The 19,896-nt window shown below is 46.0% G+C and overlaps 1 protein-coding gene across 2 annotated transcripts; it reads right to left on the minus strand.

Moving 5' to 3' along the window:
* Positions 1–414: 414 nt before the first annotated feature.
* Positions 415–17,501, minus strand: LOC147902163 (uncharacterized). 2 transcript variants are annotated; one of them, XM_087374912.1, is made up of 7 exons: positions 17,150–17,501; positions 2,031–2,147; positions 1,827–1,922; positions 1,407–1,499; positions 1,204–1,239; positions 962–1,064; positions 415–799 (listed from the first exon to the last, which is right to left on the minus strand). In XM_087374912.1, exons 1-7 carry the CDS (start codon positions 17,405–17,407, stop codon positions 789–791), a joined length of 714 nt encoding a protein of 237 aa, XP_087231038.1. In that variant the 5' UTR covers positions 17,408–17,501; the 3' UTR covers positions 415–788. The 2 variants fall into 2 exon arrangements, with proteins under 2 accessions (XP_087231038.1, XP_087231037.1); XM_087374911.1 differs by having other exon boundaries at positions 962–1,084; positions 17,150–17,496.
* Between the last annotated feature and the right edge of the window lie 2,395 nt (positions 17,502–19,896).

Consider the following 19,896-nt stretch of genomic DNA (forward strand, 5'->3'; position numbering starts at 1 on the left):
TGTGAGAGCACACACACACACACAGGATAAGCAACAAGAAGTGTGGGGATAAAAGGTATGTGTGTACCTCCCCTAGCACACAATGAAGCTTTTATATGAAAGGATAAGGTTACAACACTAAGTACGGTGTACTTAGTGTACTTAACAAATAAAGTACTAAGTGTACTTAACTGTACTTGGGTGGCCATAGAGCCTTTACCCCAACACCTTGTTCAGTTTTAGTCAACTTCTAAGGTTTTGATATAGCCAAATAAACTTAGTTATGCCATTCAAATGCTATTCAATGTAAAACGTGACTCTCATTCAAAAAAACCTCACACCACCATGAAAAGTTGTGATGTTGATTTTGTTTGCTATGCAACAGTAGCCTTTATATAGATCCAAAATCATGTTGCAATATCACATTTTGTGCATCAAATCCTACCAGTTATCTCCTTAAAAATTGAAAATTTAATTCATAAATCTATAGTGCATGCCACAATGAATAACCCTTCAGCACAGTAACCTATGTGATAAAGAACATCCAAGACATTTTACGTGCTATATAAAGTGATTTCTGTGGGTAATGCCAACTAGAGTTGTAAGTCGTCAAACTAAGACTGTTCCACAATCAAATTCTGCATATCTAAGAGATATTTCAGACTGGCTTCCTCCCCATTAGGAAAACGAAAAGCCATGCTGGAATTCCATATAAAAATAATCATAAAGGAAAATATGTCGGTGCAGCACCAAGACTTTGCTATTTATGAATGCAAAAAGACAATATGCTGGCAGCTCAACTACTGGATTCATTCACCACCTGATGCAAGTGTCCAAACATGAATCAGTCAGCTAGCCTCCATCTAAACAAAAGAATTCTAAGTTCAGAGTCCTCAATGTGCAAGGTGTTCCACTTCGTTTCCAGTTTCGTCCCCAGTTCATGACCAATTTCAGGAGATGGGTGCAAAACATAGGCACTCACCTTCATGGTCAAAAGGACGAGCTGGCTCACTGGCATCCATTGTGGGGCAATCACAACCTTTCCTGACACCACCCCTCCAGAGGCACCTTTTGTGGCCAAACCTCTGTCGAAATTGATGAAAGTCTACAATGCAGATTGTTCACATCATTTATCCCAAAGTTCTTCAAAAGAAACTATCAGTATTGCCACCTGACCAGGACAGCAAAAGGAAAGACAGCCCAATCAAAGAGTAAATAAAATACCTGCTCGTCACCTGACTTTTGACCTTCAATCACATGCTGTTCATTACCATGAAACATGCACTTGATCAAACTTTTTCCTTAGATTTGAATTAGCAAAGAGAAAAATAGTTCTACCTAAAACTACAAAAACCAAAATCTTGAAATACAATTGAATCACCAGGAACTTCTAAACTATTATTTTGGAACTAAAGTGTATGACAGACATGAATTGTAGCGTACAGTTGTGCATCATCAGTTGCCATTGATATTGAAGCTTCATTGTCCTCTACCTTCAACATTTGTAAAGTACTATATATCTGTCAACAAAACATACTTGAACAAAAGGCCTCCTTAAAAGCATCACAGGTAAATCCAGAAGGACATTTAAAGGTTCTTCTGGATGGTTCTTTAATAGCACCCCCAACAAGAGAAAGTGCACAGAAAATAAAAACTAGAAAAGTCAATTTCTGTAGATTGGAGAGCTCTAAGGCATAAATGACAAAACCTGCATGTTAAACAGACCTATGAATAGGTTCTATTGGGATGAAAACGTCTATCACAAGCAGAAAGGAAAGGTCACAGCCCACTTGTAGAGATTTACTTTTCAGAATTGATCATGATCTAGTAGAAGGACAAAGTGGTACCGTATCCAACCATTTACCCCGATAATGCTCCTCTGTAGCAGTCAGTCTGCAGCCTGCAGTTCCCAACTCAAATTCTTGCATGCCAGCTGATCCAAACTTTCAGATCAGAAATATATATCAACATTAGTAAAAAATGCTTTAGAAACTGAAGTTTAGCTGGGCATTTCAAACAGAGATTTAAAAAAGACACAGGAAACGTCTTACCACAATTTGCAAAGAAACTTGTTCACGTGTATAGCCACTTAAGAATGCCTCCACAGTAGCAGAAACAAAATCATGCAGAGCCAATCCAGCTGGCCTTCCCAAATTTCGTACACAGACCTGCCACTCACAAAAGGCTTCCTCATGGAGGTCCAAACAATGAAACTTTCTAAAGAAATTAAAACATTTTCATCTCCTATACAATCACATATTTGCATCAGCAACACAAACTGCAAGTAACAACCATCTGTTAGATATCAATTAACACTCCTCCGCCCCCCCAACCACCCCCAAGCCCCACCACCACCTTTCCCCCCCGGAAACCCCCCAAGCCCCCTCTCTTCCCCCCTTTGATTGGCGATTTCAAAACTCTCTCGGGGACAGTTTCCCGCTGCTGGTATTCTTAGAGAGTAACTAGTGCCAATTTCTCCTTAGGTGGTCTGCCTCATATCTAGATCTGAGGCCACAGGATGTTGCTCTCTCCTTTTGCTGAGTGCCCCTCATAATGAGGTCTTCAGTGGCTTAGGGAGGAGGCCAAAATGCCTTTGTCAGCACCCTATCTGCACCTCTGTCACAGACTGATCTTGCCACATGTGCTAAGGGTTTCTTTTGAGAGCTGGTGCCTTTGCTGTACCACACTGCTGTCGAAATTCTCCTTCACCACAAGCTTGGGATGCTCCTTTGGAAGGCTGAACTGCAGCACTAGAGAAGGCTGAAAAGACTAACGTGGAGGCCTGTGCGTGAGCTTGTACATCATATATGCCCAAATCCTCTCTAAAAAGACAAAACTTATCTTTACCCAATGTCTTGGTAAACATATCTGCAACCCATGCATCAGTCTTAGCATATCTCATATCAATCTCTCCACTATCACCTTCTCCTTGATATAGTGATATTGGACCTCTCTGCTGCATGTGGCTGGGCCTGGTCCCAGCCCTACTGCCCATCTGCCTGCCTATAAGCAGGCCTGTATGAAGCCTTATATGCCCCACCAAAGGGGCCATCTGCTGGCTGCTGTCCAGCCCTACAATGTGTGGCCCAATAGACGAACACCACCATGACTTCAGCACACGGATTTGCCCTAATGGGTCGATCATTGATTAAGACAAGAATTTTACATGTATACTGCCCACATGGCAACCAACGTACTGCCCATGTGGCAGCCTGTCCCTCCCTCACAATCTCCCTAAATAGTGTCAAGTGTCACTCCCCCACGCTGTCCTCAAATAGGGGGCAAAAATGTGGGGACTTGACCCAGAATCTCGAACACCCTTCTCAAAGAGCCAATTTGAGCCGCAACACACTCCTTTAAGAAGAGCACTCAGAAACACATCGAAGATGTCTTGAAATCTGTTCCAACACCCATATCTTAAAGTTAGGCTTTTCCACGTTCTATTCTCTGATGGCATGGTCCATGGAATCTAGAATCCATTCCACATGGTCCACGCTCCATTGGAACCATGCTAGGTAACATGTCCATCATGCCATCCTCCAAGTGGTAGTTACCATCAAACTAAGATCTTCATAAATCTCCATGTTGATACTTGTGCAGAGGGATAGTAGTGGCTGGCCCACACAGTTGCCCCCCACAAGGTTCCTTCTAGACACTTTGCTTTTGCTATTATCTGTCTCTAGAACACCACCCCCTATGAGCAAACCCCGGTCCCCAGGTTCCAACCTCCGGTCTTCAAGGTAACCAGTCGTGCTCTCCTCCTATAGCTCTCCAATCTCTAACACAAGGTCTTGGACTAGTTTACTGTGTGTATCTCCAGTATCCTGCAATTGAACGTCATCGGGATTGCTTCTTTGACAGTTGACGTCATTAGCATCATAGCCTTCAAGGAGTCAAGAACGCCAACTCTTACAGTCATATTCTCCAACAGTTGGAAAGCCCTATATGGAGCTCTCCGTGCAACAAGGTTCCTTCTAGACACTTTGCTTTTGCTATTATCTGTCTCTAGAACACCACCCCCTATGAGCAAACCCCGGTCCCCAAGTTTCAACCTCGGGTCTTCAAGGTAACCAGTCGTGCTCTCCTCCTATAGCTCTTATAAAGAAAGTTCTTGGAGATAAATAAGACAACACTGAAGACGAAAGATAGCTTAAGAAGAAATATATATCACCAAAGGAACTCAATACAAGAGAAGAGATATCTGCGAAAGAAACTATGGAGGGAGCGAACAGCAGTCCTCCAGAGCAGTCAACTGAAGTGGGCTCTGCACTAGCTCCACAAGCTAGAACTGAACCAGATCTGGGTCAGCAACCTATTGCCAGAAGAGCAAAGGTTTGCTGCAGATCTTCAAAGAAGGGCAGCTACAATAGAGGAGTAAGTCGATGCTGATCTGGAGCAGCTGCAGGAGAGGATGATGGGGCGGAAGCAGAGGAGGCAGAGAAGTTGCTGGAGCAGAGGCAGAGGAGATGCTGAAGCGGAGGCAGAGGAGGCAGAGATGCTGGAGAGGATGCAGGAGCGGAGGTAGAGGAGGCAGAGATGCTGGAGCGCAGGTGTGCAGCAGCCTGTTCCAAAAGTGATATGGTAGCCAGCGGACTACTAACTTTTATAGGCCTGACCCATGAGGTCGGCCAGCTGGTCGGCTAGCTGGTCGGCCAATTCCAGGTCGGCCAGTTCTGGTCGGCCACAATTCTGGTCGGCCAGTAATGGTCGGCCATTTTTTGCCTTTCTCGCCACTTGTTTGGCCCTGGCTTCTGCGTTTGGAGATTGCCTAGCTTAACACCCCCTCTCAATGTCCAAGGTAGAATGGTTCCAGGGGTAATCAAAAAATGGTTCCAAGGGTGATCTATCTTCTTCATCAGCCCTTTTTTTTTTTTTTGGTAAAAGGGTTTTCATTTAGATGGAGATGCCTACAAAGTAGGTTTTCATCTTCGCTAAATGCCCAGTAGTGATGGTACAATCATAGAGTACAGAAAGAGAGGTGCTTAAGGAGTGCCCTCGCAGGGGATTTGTTCACTTTCTTTAAGCACTAGTATACAAAAAAAATACTGCTAAGGAGAAGGAGGCGGTACACCAATCCCAAGCCGTGGGCTAAGATGCTCAAGAATAGGTCGGTTAACCGGCTTGGTAAGAATGTCAGCATGATTATCGGCAGCTGGAACATATATCAATCGAATAGTACCCAGTTCCACTTGCTCGCGAGTAAAATGAAAGTGTACGCCAACATGTTTGGTGCAGTTGGAGAAAATGGGATTGCCGGCGAGAGCGATGGCACTTTTGTTGTTGACGTAGAGGACCGTTGGTTCAGTACAAGGAAAGTGTAGCTCTGCCAGAAACTGCCGGAGATATATGGCCTCTGTTGTACAATCATACAAGGCCCGGTATTCAGCCTCAGTAGAAGATCCAGCAACAGTTTTACGGCTGGACCAAGAAACAGGTGTCGAGCCGAACGAGAAAATGTAGCCGCCATGAGAACGGCGATTGTCCGAGTCGCCAGCCCAGTCGGAATCAGTGTATCCCTGTAGTAATAGTCCTGGTCTGAAATGTAAACCATAAGAGTAAGTACCACGTATGAACCCTAAGATACGAATACATGCATGCCAATGAGTATGCTTGGGTTCATTAAAGTACTGACTGAGAATAGAAATTGAGTAAGAAAGATCCGGACGAGTGTGAATGAGTCAGAGTAGCTTGCCAACAACCTGACGATAGAGATGTTCATCAAAGGGAGGAGACTCCAAGTCCTTTGAGAGCTTGACTGTGGGATCCAAGGGAGTGGTAGTTGGCCTAGGCTCGTGGGGGATGATCTGATCAAGGAGTTGAAGAGCATATTTCTGTTGAGAAACAAAGATACCACCAGAATGCTGGACAACTTCCATGCCGAAGAAATAGGAGAGAAGATCGAGATCGGTCATCTCGAATGTGGTGCTGAGTTGTGTTTTAATGAATTGAAGTGTGGTGGTGGTAGAGCCCAAAAGCAAAAGATCATCTACGTAAAGTAAGATAAAGCAGACCCCCTCTGAAGATTGATGTATATATAAATTCGGATCAAAAGGAGTGGAATGAAACCCATTAGTTTTGAAGGTGTCTATTCGGTGGAACCAGGACCGAGGTGCTTGTTTAAGCCCATAAAGAGCTTTGCGGAGACGGAATACCTTATTTTCATGGCCAGGAGGAGAAAAACCTGGTGGGGGAGCCACATAGACTTCCTCATCGAGGTAGCCATTGAGAAAGGCACTCTTGACATCCATCTGATAGATAGACCAGCTGTGATGAGCGGCTAGAGCGAGGAGGAGGCGAAAGGATGTCAACCGAGCAGTAGGTGCAAAGGTTTCCTCATAATTGATACCATGATTTTGGCGAAATCCTTGCACTACTAAGCGAGCTTTGTACTTGTCCAGGGTTCCATCTGCTTTGAGTTTTGTTCGAAAGATCCACTTTGTTCCTATGACCTTTTTGTGACTGGGTCGATCAACCAAAGTCCAGGTCTCATTGCGATCAATGCTCTCAAGCTCCTGTTCCATGGCACAATGCCACTGAGGATGTTGAACTGCTTCCTGCCAAGTGGCGGGTTCAGAATGTACGATATAGGCTGTGGTAAAAATGGAGGCAGTGGTAGTGGAAGAAGCTGTCCGGGCAGAGCGACGAGGACCGGGAGCAGGAAGTTCTAGGGGAATAATCCCAGAATCCTTCATAGTTTGTCGATACCAGCGTGGCAGCGGGTCCTGAGAAGAGGATCGGGGAACAGGAGAAGCAATGGGTGGGGAGAAAGAAGTTTCGGGGGGAGAGAAAGAGGTTTCGGGGGGAACGGGAATAGGTGCGTTATCAGTAGGGAGAATAGAGGAATTTTTTAGAACATCTCTTTCATCGAAGACCACATCACGGCGAACCAAAACTTTGTTTGTGCGAGGATCAAATAAGCGATAAGCTTTGGCTTCAGCCGAGTAGCCAACGAGAAGTAGAAGTTCAGCACGAGGTTCTAGTTTACCGCGAGTATCATTGGGAGTATGAGAGTACGCGCGGCATCCAAAAATGCGGATATAAGAAATAGAGGGTCGGTAGCCATAGAAAGCCTGAAAATGCTCGTGTCGAAAGGAGACAGCGCACAGTCATGAACATGGCACGCTCCATGCTTTTTGGGAGTAGGTTACTTTCTTTTTGAACAAACTCCCGCCTAAGTACTTTAGTTTTATGCAGCAAATCATTTCTCAACCCTCCCTTCCTACCTTTTATGAGTTCGAATGTCAACTCTTGTGTTATGCTCGTCTCTACTCTCAGATCACCAAAAACATAGTGTTCTTGCTTCAGAGGGGGCTCTTCTCTCCGGGATTCAAAAAGATCAACTCAGCTCCGGGAAGCCCTCTCCCACTCCTGACTCCAATAATTCCTCTGGTATTAAACCCGCCTGGCACAACCTTCACAAAAAGAACCGGTTTTGTCAGCATTGCCAGAAAGTTGGGCATGTTGATGACGAATGTCGCTCCAAAGCCAAAGGCATTCTCCCACAGCCCCCCACCACGACTCCTCTGCCACCTCGCTGGCGCCCTAGGAGTGGTCCTCCTCCACCTAACGCTAGCCCTTGGAGACCACAGGGCCATGTCACTAATCAGTTCACTCCATCCCCTCCCTTCATCACTCCCGAAGGCCTGTGTGACTGGTCCACTGGAGATTCTCTAGACTTCACTTCCCAGGCCTTGATCCATATCACCGAGCTTGACTCCTCCCCATCCATCTCTGGATCAGCATTGCATACTCTACCATGTGGCCATAAAGCCCCTTCGATTGTGGATAGTGGAGCCACTCATCATATGACCCCTCATCGTGATCTCTTCATTTCTCGCGAACCGACAACAGGGGGAGTCCGTTGTGGCAATAACTCTGTCGCTCCTATTCGTGGCGTTGGTTCAATCAAATTTGATACCGACAAAGGCCCCAATCTTGCTCAGTTGGATCAAGTGTTTTACGTCCCCCAATTAGGGGTCAATCTTCTTTCCGTCCATCAACTTTGCCTTCTTGGCCGCGCGGTGCTATTTACAAAGACGCATGTCGAAATCATAGATGAGACATCCGGACTCCTTTTAGCTCAGGGCCAAGCCCAACCTCATGGTCTGTACCTCATGACACAATTTCTTGAGACTCCCTCCAATACCGGCTCTGAGTTTCATCGGCTTCATGGTCTTGCTACCCTGAAAGATCCGACTGACACAGAACGGTTGTGGCATTATCGTCTGGTACATTTGTCCTATGACTCTTTATATGAAATGTCTCGAGATCATTTGGTTGATGGCCTACCTCAATTATCGTGAGCCAAAGATATTTGCCGTCCATGCCAATTAGGCAAACAAAGCAGAACTCCTTTTCCTCCTCATTCCACTTCTCAAGCCAATGAGATATTGCGTCTAATCCACCTTGATATTAGTTGCAAATCTCTTGTTCCTTCATTGAATGGCTCACAATATTTCTTCTTAATTGTGGATGATTACTCTCGATATCAATGGGTGTTCTTCATGAAAGAGAAATCTGACACTTTTTCCTTCTTTGCTACTTGGGCTCGATTGGTCATGAATCAAACAGGGAAGCCTATTGGGATTGCTCGTAGTGATAATGGTGGTGAATTCATTTCCCATGAATTCATTCACTTCCTTCACGAGCATGGTATCCAACGCCATCTCACATCTCCCAATTCGCCCACCCAAAATGCTCGTGTCGAAAGGAGGCAGCGCACAGTCATGAACATGGCACGCTCCATGCTTTTTGCAGCCGAGTTGCCCGAACGTCTCTGGCCGGAAGCCGTGAACACTTCTCTCTATCTCCTTAATCGTTGCCCTACTGAGCCCATCCCAAACATGACGCCTTTTGAGGCTTTCTATGGCTACCGACCCTCTATTTCTCATATCCGCATCTTTGGATGCCGCGCGTACACTCATACTCCCAATGATACTCGCGGTAAACTAGAACCTCGTGCTGAACTTCTACTTCTCGTTGGCTACTCGTCTGAAGCCAAAGCTTATCGCTTATTTGATCCTCGCACAAACAAAGTTTTGGTTCGCCGTGATGTGGTCTTCGATGAAAGAGATGTTCTAAAAATTTCCTCTATTCTCCCTACTGATGACGCATCTATTTCCATTCCCTCCGAAACCTAATTCTCTCCCCCCGAAACTTCTTTCTCCCCACCCATTTCTTCTCCCGTTCCCCGATCCTCTTCTCAGGACCCGCTGCCACGCTGGTATCGACAAACTATGAAGGATTCCGGGATTATTCCCCTAGAACTTCCTCCTCCCGGTCCTCGTCGCTCTGCCCGGACAGCTTCTTCCACTACCACTGCTGGATGAGAAGCCACTGGAGGGAAGATGGCAGCGGAAGATATGAGAGGGATGGGAGGGAAGGAAGAATGAGAACCGAAAGCAAACTCATTGCCTGACGAATTTCTCCTTTCTCGTCTATGAGTGTTCACATGCATGTATGGATCTGTGCCCTTATGCCTTGCATAACAGACGGATTTGCACCAAGGGGATAGGGCAACATACCTTGCACTGATTCTTGTGGGATAGGCATTGTCGAATAACCCATTGTCCTCATGCCGGCCTGTCCTCTTTCGTCAGGGTATACTTGTTCTTCGTTGGCACCGAACTTGAAATGTTGCTCCGCTTCATCCAAGTTGAATACCCGGCCTTGTATGATTGTACCACAGAGGCCATATATCTCCGGCAGTTTCTGGCAGAGCTACACTTTCCTTGTACTGAACCAACGGTCCTCTACGTCGACAACAAAAGTGCCATCGCTCTCGCCGGGAATCCCATTTTCTCCAACTGCACCAAACATGTTGGCGTACACTTTCATTTTACTCGCGAGCAAGTGGAACTGGGTACTATTCGATTGATATATGTTCCAGCTGCCGATAATCATGCTGACATTCTTACCAAGCCGGTTAACCGACCTATTCTTGAGCATCTTAGCCCACGGCTTGGGATTGGTGTACCGCCTCCTTCTCCTTAGCAGTATTTTTTTTGTATACTAGTGCTTAAAGAAAGTGAACAAATCCCCTGCGAGGGCACTCCTTAAGCACCTCTCTTTCTGTACTCTATGATTGTACCATCACTACTGGGCATTTAGCGAAGATGAAAACCTACTTTGTAGGCATCTCCATCTACCTCTTACCAAAAAAAAAAAAAAAAAGGGCTGATGAAGAAGATAGATCACCCCTGGAACCATTTTTTGATTACCTCTGGAACCATTCTACCTTGGACATTGAGAGGGGGTGTTAAGCCAGGCAATCTCCAAACGCAGAAGCCAGGGCCTAACAAGTGGCCAGAAAGGCCAAAAATGGAACCAATCTACCTTGGACATTGAGAGGGGGTGTTAAGCCAGGCAATCTCCAAACGCAGAAGCCAAGGCCAAACAAGTGGCCAGAAAGGCCAAGGCCAAACAAGTGGCCAGAAAGGCTAAAAATGGCTGACCATTACTGGCCAACCAAAACTGACCAACCAGAACTGGCCAACCTGGAATTGGCCGACCAGCTGGCTGACCAACTGGCCGACCTCATGGGTCAGGCCTATAAAAGGCAGTAGCCCCCTGGCTACCATATCACTTTTGGAACAGGCTGCTGCACACCTGCGCTCCAGCATCTCTGCCTCCGCTCCTGCATCCTCTCCAGCATCTCTGCCTCCGCTTCAGCGTCTCCTCTGCCTCTGCTCCAGCAACTTCTTTGCCTCCTCTGCTTCCGCTCCATCATCCTCTCCTGCAGCTGCTCCAGATCAGCATCAACTTACTCCTCTATTGTTGCTGCCCTTCTTTGCAGATCTGCAGCAAACCTTTGCTCTTCTGGCAATAGGTTGCTGACCCAGATCTGGTTCAGTTCCAGCTTGTGGAGCTAGTGCAGAGCCCACTTCAGTTGACTGCTCTGGAGGACTGCTGTTCGCTCTCTCCACAGTTTCTTTCGAAGATATCTCCTCTTGTATTGAGTTCCTTTGGTGATATATATTTCTTCTTCAGCTATCTTTCGTCTTCAGTGTTGTCTTATTTATCTCCAAGAACTTTCTTTATATGGTATCAGAGCATTCTACCTTCTATGGAACCATTCTACTCCTTTTGATCCGAATTTATATATACATCAATCTTCAGAGGGGGTCTGCTTTATCTTACTTTACGTAGATGATCTTTTGCTTTTGGGCTCTACCACCACCACACTTCAATTCATTAAAACACAACTCAGCACCACATTCGAGATGACCGTTCTCGGTCTTCTCTCCTATTTCTTGGGCATGGAAGTTGTCCAGCATTCTGGTGGTATCTTTGTTTCTCAACAGAAATATGCTCTTCAACTCCTTGATCAGATCATCCCCCACGAGCCTAAGCCACCTGCCACTCCCTTGGATTCCACAGTTAAGCTCTCAAAGGAATTGGAGTCTCCTCCCTTTGATGAACATCTCTATCGTCAGGTTGTTGGCAAGCTACTCTGGCTCATTCACACTCGTCCCGATCTTTCTTGTTCAGTTTCTATTCTGAGTCAGTACTTTAATGAACCCAAGCAACTCCCGCTGCCCCTTTTTCCCTTCTCATGTCGTATCCCGCCTCCCATGTTTATCCCTCCCCCTCAGGGCCTTCTCCGAATCCTTTTGTTCCTCCGGTGGTGCCGCCTCTCCCACCTTCTCACTCCGCTCCTGTCTTGAGTCCTCTCATGCATCCACCGGTTGCTTCTCCCTATCATTCCCTTTCTTCCTCTCACCTGGTCACTAAACAACCAAACATGCTTTTACAGATATGCCTCGTTTTAACGGTTCTAATTATACCACTTAGTCAAATCTCATGCGCCATGTGCTTGATTCTCAAGACTTATGGGAACTCGTTCAAGGTACTGAACTGCAACCTGATCCTCATGTTTATCCTTATCAAGTAGTTCGCTCGTGGCGGCATCGTAATGCCACTGCCATTGTCGAAATCATGCAAGGGCTTTTGCCTGAATTTCACTCTCAATTGCAGCATTTTGACCTTGCCTCTGAGCGATGGGCACATCTCACTGACTGCTATGCGGCCCGAGATCGTACTCGTCGCATCAATCTTGACCATGATCTCCAACAATTCCAGATCACTGCTGATGATGATCTCAAGGTCAAGCTGGCAGACTACCGGCGGTTAATTGCTGAATTTGCCACAACTGGTCCTCCCAAATCCGAGGATGACCAAGTTACTTTCTTTTTAAACAAACTCCCGCCTAAGTACTTTAGCTTTATGCAGCAAATCATTTCTCAACCCTCCCTTCCTACCTTTTATGAGTTCGAATGTCAACTCTTGCGTTATGCTCGTCTCTACTCTCAGGTTCACCAAAAACATAGTGTTCCTACTTCAGAGGGCGCTCTTCTCTCCGGGATTCAAAAAGATCAACTCAGCTCTGGGAAACCCTCTCCCACTCCTGACTCCAATAATTCCTCTGGTATTAAACCCGCCTGGCACAACCTTCCCAAAAAGAACCGGTTTTGTCAGCATTGCCAGAAAGTTGGGCATGTTGATGACGAATGTCGCTCCAAAGCCAAAGGCATTCTCCCACAGCCCCCCACCATGACTCCTCCGCCACCTCGCTAGTGCCCTAGGACTGGTCCTCCTCCACCTAACGCTGGCCCTTGGAGACCACAGGGCCATGTCACTAATCAGTTCACCCCATCCCCTCCCTTCATCACTCCCAAAGGCCTGTCTGACTGGTCCACTGGAGATTCTCTAGACTTCACTTCCCAGGCCTTGATCCATATCACCGAGCTTGACTCCTCCCCATCCATATTTGGATCAGCATTTCATACTCTACCATGTGGCCATAAAGCCCCTTGGATTGTGGATAGTGGAGCCACTCATCATATGACCCCTCATCGTGATCTCTTCATTTCTCGCCAACCGGCAACAGGGGGAGTCCGCTGTGGCAATAACTCTGTCGCTCCTATTCGTGGCGTTGGTTCAATCAAATTTGATACCGACAAAGGCCCAATCTTGCTCAGTTGGATCAAGTGTTTTATGTCCCCCAATTAGGGATCAATCTTCTTTCCGTCCATCAACTTTGCCTTCTTGGCCGCGCGGTGCTATTTACAAAGATGCATGTCGAAATCATAGATGAGACATCGGGACTCCTTTTAGCTCAGGGCGAAGCCCAACCTCATGGTCTGTACCTCATGACACAATTTCTTGAGACTCCCTCCAATACAAGCTCTGAGTTTCATCGGCTTCATGGTCTTGCTATCCTGAAAGATCCGACTGACACAGAACGGTTGTGGCATTATCGTCTGGGACATTTGTCCTATGACTCTTTATATGAAATGTCTCGGGATCATCTGGTTGATGGCCTACCTCAATTATCGCGAGCCAAAAATATTTGCCGTCCATGCCAATTAGGCAAACAAAGCAGAACTCCTTTTCCTCCTCATTCCACTTCTCGAGCCAGTGAGATATTGCGTCTAATCCACCTTGATATTAGTGGCAAATCTCATGTTCCTTCATTGAATGGCTCACAATATTTCTTCTTAATTGTGGATGATTACTCTCGATATCAATGGGTGTTCTTCATGGAAGAGAAATCTGACACTTTTTCCTTCTTTGCTACTTGGGCTCAATTGGTCATGAATCAAACAGGGAAGCCTATTGGGATTGCTCGTAGTGATAATGGTGGTGAATTCATTTCCCATGAATTCACTCACTTCCTTCACGAGCATGGTATCCAACGCCATCTCACATCTCCCAATTCGCCCGCCCAAAATGCTCGTGTCGAAAGGAGACAGTGCACAGTCATGAACATGGCACGCTCCATGCTTTTTGCAGCCGAGTTGTCCAAACGTCTCTGGCCGGAAGCCGTGAACACTTCTCTCTATCTCCTTAATCGTTGCCCTACTGAGCCCATCCCGAACATGACGCCTTTTGAGGCTTTCTATGGCTACCGACCCTCTATTTCTCATATCCGCATCTTTGGATGCCGCGCGTAGACTCATACTCCCAATGATACTCACGGTAAACTAGAACCTCATGCTGAACTTCTACTTCTCGTTGGCTACTCGGCTGAAGCCAAAGCTTATCGCTTATTTAATCCTCGCACAAATAAAGTTTTGGTTCACCGTGATGTGGTCTTCGATGAAAGAGATGTTCTTAAAAATTCCTCTATTCTCCCTACTGATAACGCACCTATTCCCGTTCCCCTCGAAACCGGGTGAGAGGAAGAAAGGGAATGATAGGGAGAAGCAACCGGTGGATGCATGAGAGGACTCAAGACAAGAGCGGAGTGAGAAGGTGGGAGAGGCGGCACCACCGGAGGAACAAAAGGATTCGGAGAAGGCCCTGAGGGGGAGGGATAAACATGGGAGGCGGGATACGACATGAGAGAGGAAAAAGGGGCAGCGGGAGAGATAGAGGGAAAAAGGCTATAGGAGCCCAGTGGCATGGGAGAAGATGGAGGATGAGAAGCCACTGGAGGGAAGATGGCAGCGGAAGATATGAGAGGGATGGGAGGGAAGGAAGAATGAGAACCGAAAGCAAACTCATTGCCTGACGAATTTCTCCTTTCTCATCTACGAGTGTTCACATGCATGTATGGATCTGTGTCCTCGTGATTACTCGTTCCTATGCCTTAACAAACGGATTTGCACCAAGGGGATAGGGCAACATACCTTGCACTGATTCTTGTGGGATAGGCATTGTCGAATAACCCATTGTCCTCATGCCGGCCTGTCCTCTTTCGTCAGGGTATACTTGTTCTTCGTTGGCACCGAACTTGAAATGTTGCTCCGCTTCTTCCAAGTTGAATAGAGGTCCTTGTTGACGTATCGGAGAAAGCCGTGGAGAAGAAGAAGCTCGGGGTGTGCGGGTACCTGCTTCAAGTTCCTTCCATTTCTGAAATTCAGCAAATTCTTTAATAGGTATTCATCACCTTCGATCCTTGCAGACTCTCTCTCGACATATGACGAGGGTGGTGGTTGAATAGAAGTCGATTCGGGCTGAGATTGCTTCGGGGAAGAAGGAGAAGACATCTTCAGTTGATGATCTATCTTCCAAGCTTTCCAGGTCAAGGCTCAGGTGTCGGCAAGCACACCTTGCTCTGATACCATATAAAGAAAGTTCTTGGAGATAAATAAGACAACATTGAAGACGAAAGATAGCTGAAGAAGAAATATATATCACCAAAGGAACTTAATACAAGAGAAGAGATATCTGCGAAAGAAACTGTGGAGGGAGCGAACAGCAGTCCTCCAGAGCAGTCAACTGAAGTGGGCTCTGCACTAGCTCCACAAGCTGGAACTGAACCAGATCTGGGTCAGCAACCTATTGCCAAAAGAGCAAAGGTTTGCTGCAGATCTGCAAAGAAGGGCAGCAACAATAGAGGAGTAAGTCGATGCTGATCTGGAGCAGCTACAGGAGAGGATGATGGAGCGGAAGCAGAGGAGGCAGAGGAGTTGCTGGAGCAGAGGCAGAGGAGATGCTGAAGCGGAGGCAGAGGAGGCAGAGATGCTGGAGAGGATGCAGGAGCGGAGGTAGAGGAGGCAGAGATGCTGGAGCGCAGGTGTGCAGCAGCCTGTTCCAAAAGTGATATGGTAGCCAGGGGGCTACTGCCTTTTATAGGCCTGACCCATGAGGTCGGCCAGCTGGTCGGCCAATTCCAGGTCGGCCAGTTCTGGTCGGCCAGTTCTGGTCGGCCAATTCTGGTCGGCCAGTTTTGGTCGGCCAGTAATGGTCGGCCATTTTTGGCCTATCTGGCCACTTGTTTGGCCCTGGCCTTTCTGGCCACTTGTTTGGCCCTGGCTTCTGCGTTTGGAGATTGCCTGGCTTAACAGCTCTCCAATCTCTAACACAAGGTCTTCGACTAAGTTTACAGTGTGAATCTCCAGTATCCTGCAATTGAATCTCATAGGGATTGCTTCTTTGACAGTCGACCTCATTAGCATCATAGCCTTCAAGAAGTCAACAACGTCAACTCTTACAGTCATATTCTCCAACAGTTGATAAGCCCTATATGATGCTCTCCGTGCAACAATCGGATCATTGCACATGGATCTTTCAGGACTACTAAATCAGATGTGGGTCTATTCTCACCAGGTACAAAGGCCTAGTTTTGACAGGGAGCAGTTTCTTAGCTCTCCCCGAAAACAAATTTATCAAACGTCCTCGATGCCTCAAATTCACTCACAAACATTCCACACAGCTCTTGGTAGCTGAGGTTTTCTTAGCACCAGCTCTTTATTTGAGCAGGTCAGCACACAGACATACTTTTGAAACACATAATTGCTGACTTAACCACCGAGGAGATGTCAAGGTAGATAATAGAGGCACACCAGCTCTTTATTTGAGCACGTCAGCAGACACGCATACCTTTGAAGCAGAGAATTGCTGACTAGACCATTGAGGACATGTCAAGGTGGATAATAGAGGCACACTTCAAGGGAGATCCAAAGGCACCAATTTCTTCACGCGCACAGGGACCATCACTCTCATCATAAACCTCATAGCACATCGTTCGCATCACCTTGGACAAAATAGCTTAGCAGACAGGCCCCGCCACCAAGCGCCTCCCAGGACCCAGACCAGGTTGTAATTAAACAAGCGCTTGTTTACTTCTTCCCAATTTAGAATAGCAGCTCCTCAACTAGTCTAGGACCTCGCTTCGTCAAGTACATACATCACGGGACTCCGTGTACCCACAGGAGACTTTACCCTGCTTATGGTAGAGAGTCAGAGGATCGCTGCTTCCTTTAGACCTACATTTGCCCCCTTATGAAGTGGAAGGCAAGTTACTGAGCTTTCTGAAGGAGCGCAAATTTATAGCCTGATTCTCTTGCCCGTCTTTCCTCCCTTAAGCATATTAAAGCGTGCTTCCTCACATGAATAACCCATTTCCAATCAAGGAGACATCAGAGCATCGTGGCTGATTACCAACGTACTAACATGACCCAAACATGGAAAAATCAATGTAGATGAATTGTGAACACTTGTTGTAACGCTAATCCAATTTACGTTTTGATTTGCAAATGAAGACTTTGCGCACATTGAACGGGCGGCGTAGGGCCAGGAAAGCTTCGCAGAAAACTAAGAAAAGCAACGACAGTGACGTGCAGGCGGGCCTCCGACAATACTCACCACCCATGAACCCGCCTTAAAAGGCTTATAGCTAAGCTGATACAAACGTAGAAGTAAACGTACAAGAAAAGCATACTTCGAAGAAGCAAAGCTCCAGTGTATGGCAAAGTTGGGCAAGAGAGGGTCGAGCTCCCGGACAGGAAGAGTTGGGATCCTGGGATGGGTCCGCTGCAAGAGCAACAGGACTGCGGAAATCGCCGCTAGCTTTCCATCGGACAGGTGAAGGGCTGAGAGAATAATGGAGATGGGTGATTGGCATTCGGTAGAGGCAATCAAAGGCTTTTGGATGGAAAACCATGGGAGTTCCAAGAGAGTGTGTCGCCACAACAGCCATCACAATAGTAGCCCAAAATGACAGAATGTGAACAAGAGCCTATAATAAACATGTTGATGTTGAAGATGTTCAATAGCTATTTGTGTGTGTTGAAGGTGTTGAAGCTCTCACTATTTGAGTGTGCAATAAAAGCATTCTTACTTTTGCACCACAACATTGTTTCCATGAATATGCAAGGTTGAAGCTCCACTCAGGTAGGCTCCCGATTCAGTAGGCCTCATCTCCATCCCCGCATATCAACTGCAAGATGGTGCTGGATAATAAAATCCGTCCCAACGAAGGTTTTGGAGACTACTTCAACGAATGGCGCAGCCAATCAAAGTCTTTGGGCATTGGAATACTAAACCAGCATGCCCACAAACAGCCTTGCTGGGCTAGCAATCCAATGCTAGAAAAAATGATCTCTAGCATTGCTATCCGTCGTGGGGGCGTGCTTCTTCGAGAGGCCCTCTAAAGGTTCTGAATCTGGCCTAGGTCCGTGTTTAATTTTGTGTTAGGCATTAGAGGTTGCCTTTTTTGACATACCCCTTGGGAAAGATGTAGGGTTTATGTTTCCTTCAAAGAAAGCATTCCATAGGTCCATGTGTTCTTGCACCTGCTAACTTCCTTATCACTTGGCTATGATTGAGGGTGTGTTGGCCCACGGTTCTAGTGCACGGCATTCACTACCATCAAGTCCACCCAGCCTGTCCAATTCAAGAGCCATTCTTTCAGGATCATCCATACCTTCGATAATCCCCTTATTTCTAGCACCTCTCTTTACTCCACACATCTAGGCTGCATCCACAGACAACAATGGTTTCTTGAGCAGCACCATTGACTTCACCTACACCTGCCGTCTCGTATTTCCATTACCGTATGCTCTAGCATCGGTAACTTTGCCTACCCTTGCCGTCTCCTGTCTCCATTACCGTATGTTCTAGGCTCTCTTGAATTAACCCTATTGAATGAAATTCATATTGTTTAGTACTGCCTCAACTACTCTTCCTTTCGTTAAAGCACCTCGTTTTCATGGAATGAGTTGTGAGCTACTATTAAGCAACATGTGCATCCAAGAACACTAAAGCTTGCTTGTGTGGAGACAATGGTAAAAACCTTAACACAACCACTTTTAAAGATGAGGTCTTGAATGCATCCTACTAAGGTGCTTTACCTAGCAATCAATTGTCGTCATAAACCAATACCTCAAGTATCAATTACGGAGCCAAGCAACCTATTAAAACCTAGCTGGCACTTAGAAGACCACTCAAACTGTCCTTCCCTCCTTAATTCTAACAAGGTTCTAAGCACCTCGAGTATCATTTACTGAGCCAAGGAGTTTATTAAAACTTAGCTAAAACTCATCAGGAGACCACTCAAACAATTCTACCCTCATTAATTCTACTTGAAGAGTTCCATTAATGTGTAAAAGTCGAGAATAAATCTTTCCTAAAAGAACTTCAACTCCCCAAAAGTCTTTAGGACGACACACCAAAATTCACCCATGCTTAACAATTATAATGCATGAACTCATCCTTCATTGTTAACCCTTATGCAGATGGACAGGAGGATAGAAGACTCTAGAAGGGATCCTAACTCACTATGTGGATAGTCCTTAATATGAAACCCACTTAGGGTTCAGTAGATATTGAATCACTCATCATATTAGTATGGTAGAGAGTGTACATTTTGTATAGCCAACTGTGTGTTCTTTGTCATCCTCTTTGCTATGTGTATTGAGTCTTGGACTGTATGTTCTCTTTCACATGGTACCAGAGCAGTTAGGCCTTGCCTGGTAGGTGAGAGTTTCTGACTATATGTTAGAGTCTCAAATTTTCATAATCTAAGTGCCACTATGCAAAGAGTGAAGTGCACCACTAGGAAATGTGTTTCCCTTTCTATGTTGTCTCATATTCAAACCTAATAGATATTTGTCTAGGGTGGTTGTGCAACAAGGTTGCTGTGCAAGGTTGCATGCCAAGGTGCTAAGAGTTTTTTATGAGAAAGGTTACTGAATGTTGTTGAGGATCACTTTGCAATTTGTTGAGAGATTTGCATAAGATTATTCAATTAGTGTTCAATTTTTTTATTTTAGATAATCTCATCAAAGGTCGCAATGTGGAGTCGTTTTTATTTTGAGTTCTTTGGTAAGGTGATCTATGGAAAGGACTTGACACATCCAACAGGGAAGCACAAAGTTTAAAGAAGTTGGAGTGAAGAATTCACGAATAAGGAACGCTAAAAGAATCCAACGTAAAGAGAGATCTTCACAAAAAGCCACAGTAAAGAAAGATCCTACAACAAAGAAGGAAGCTCAGCAAGGGGTGCTTGCAGTAGTAGCAAAAGGCTTGAAAAGCTAGGGTGAGCTTGACTAGCTTCACACAGAGAAAATTTTACAAGTGACCTTGTGGGAGATAAACCCAGAGAAGGATTTTTGGAGCCTTGATGTATGGAGGAATATAACATCTCAAAGCCTCTCGATAATCATCGTCAATGACGATTACAAAGGA

The sequence above is a fragment of the Dipteris shenzhenensis genome, chromosome 5 (assembly GCF_047967505.1).
Source record: "Dipteris shenzhenensis isolate YYH24624 ecotype China chromosome 5, Dip_SZ_1.0, whole genome shotgun sequence".
In the NCBI taxonomy this organism is placed as follows: domain Eukaryota; kingdom Viridiplantae; phylum Streptophyta; class Polypodiopsida; order Gleicheniales; family Dipteridaceae; genus Dipteris; species Dipteris shenzhenensis.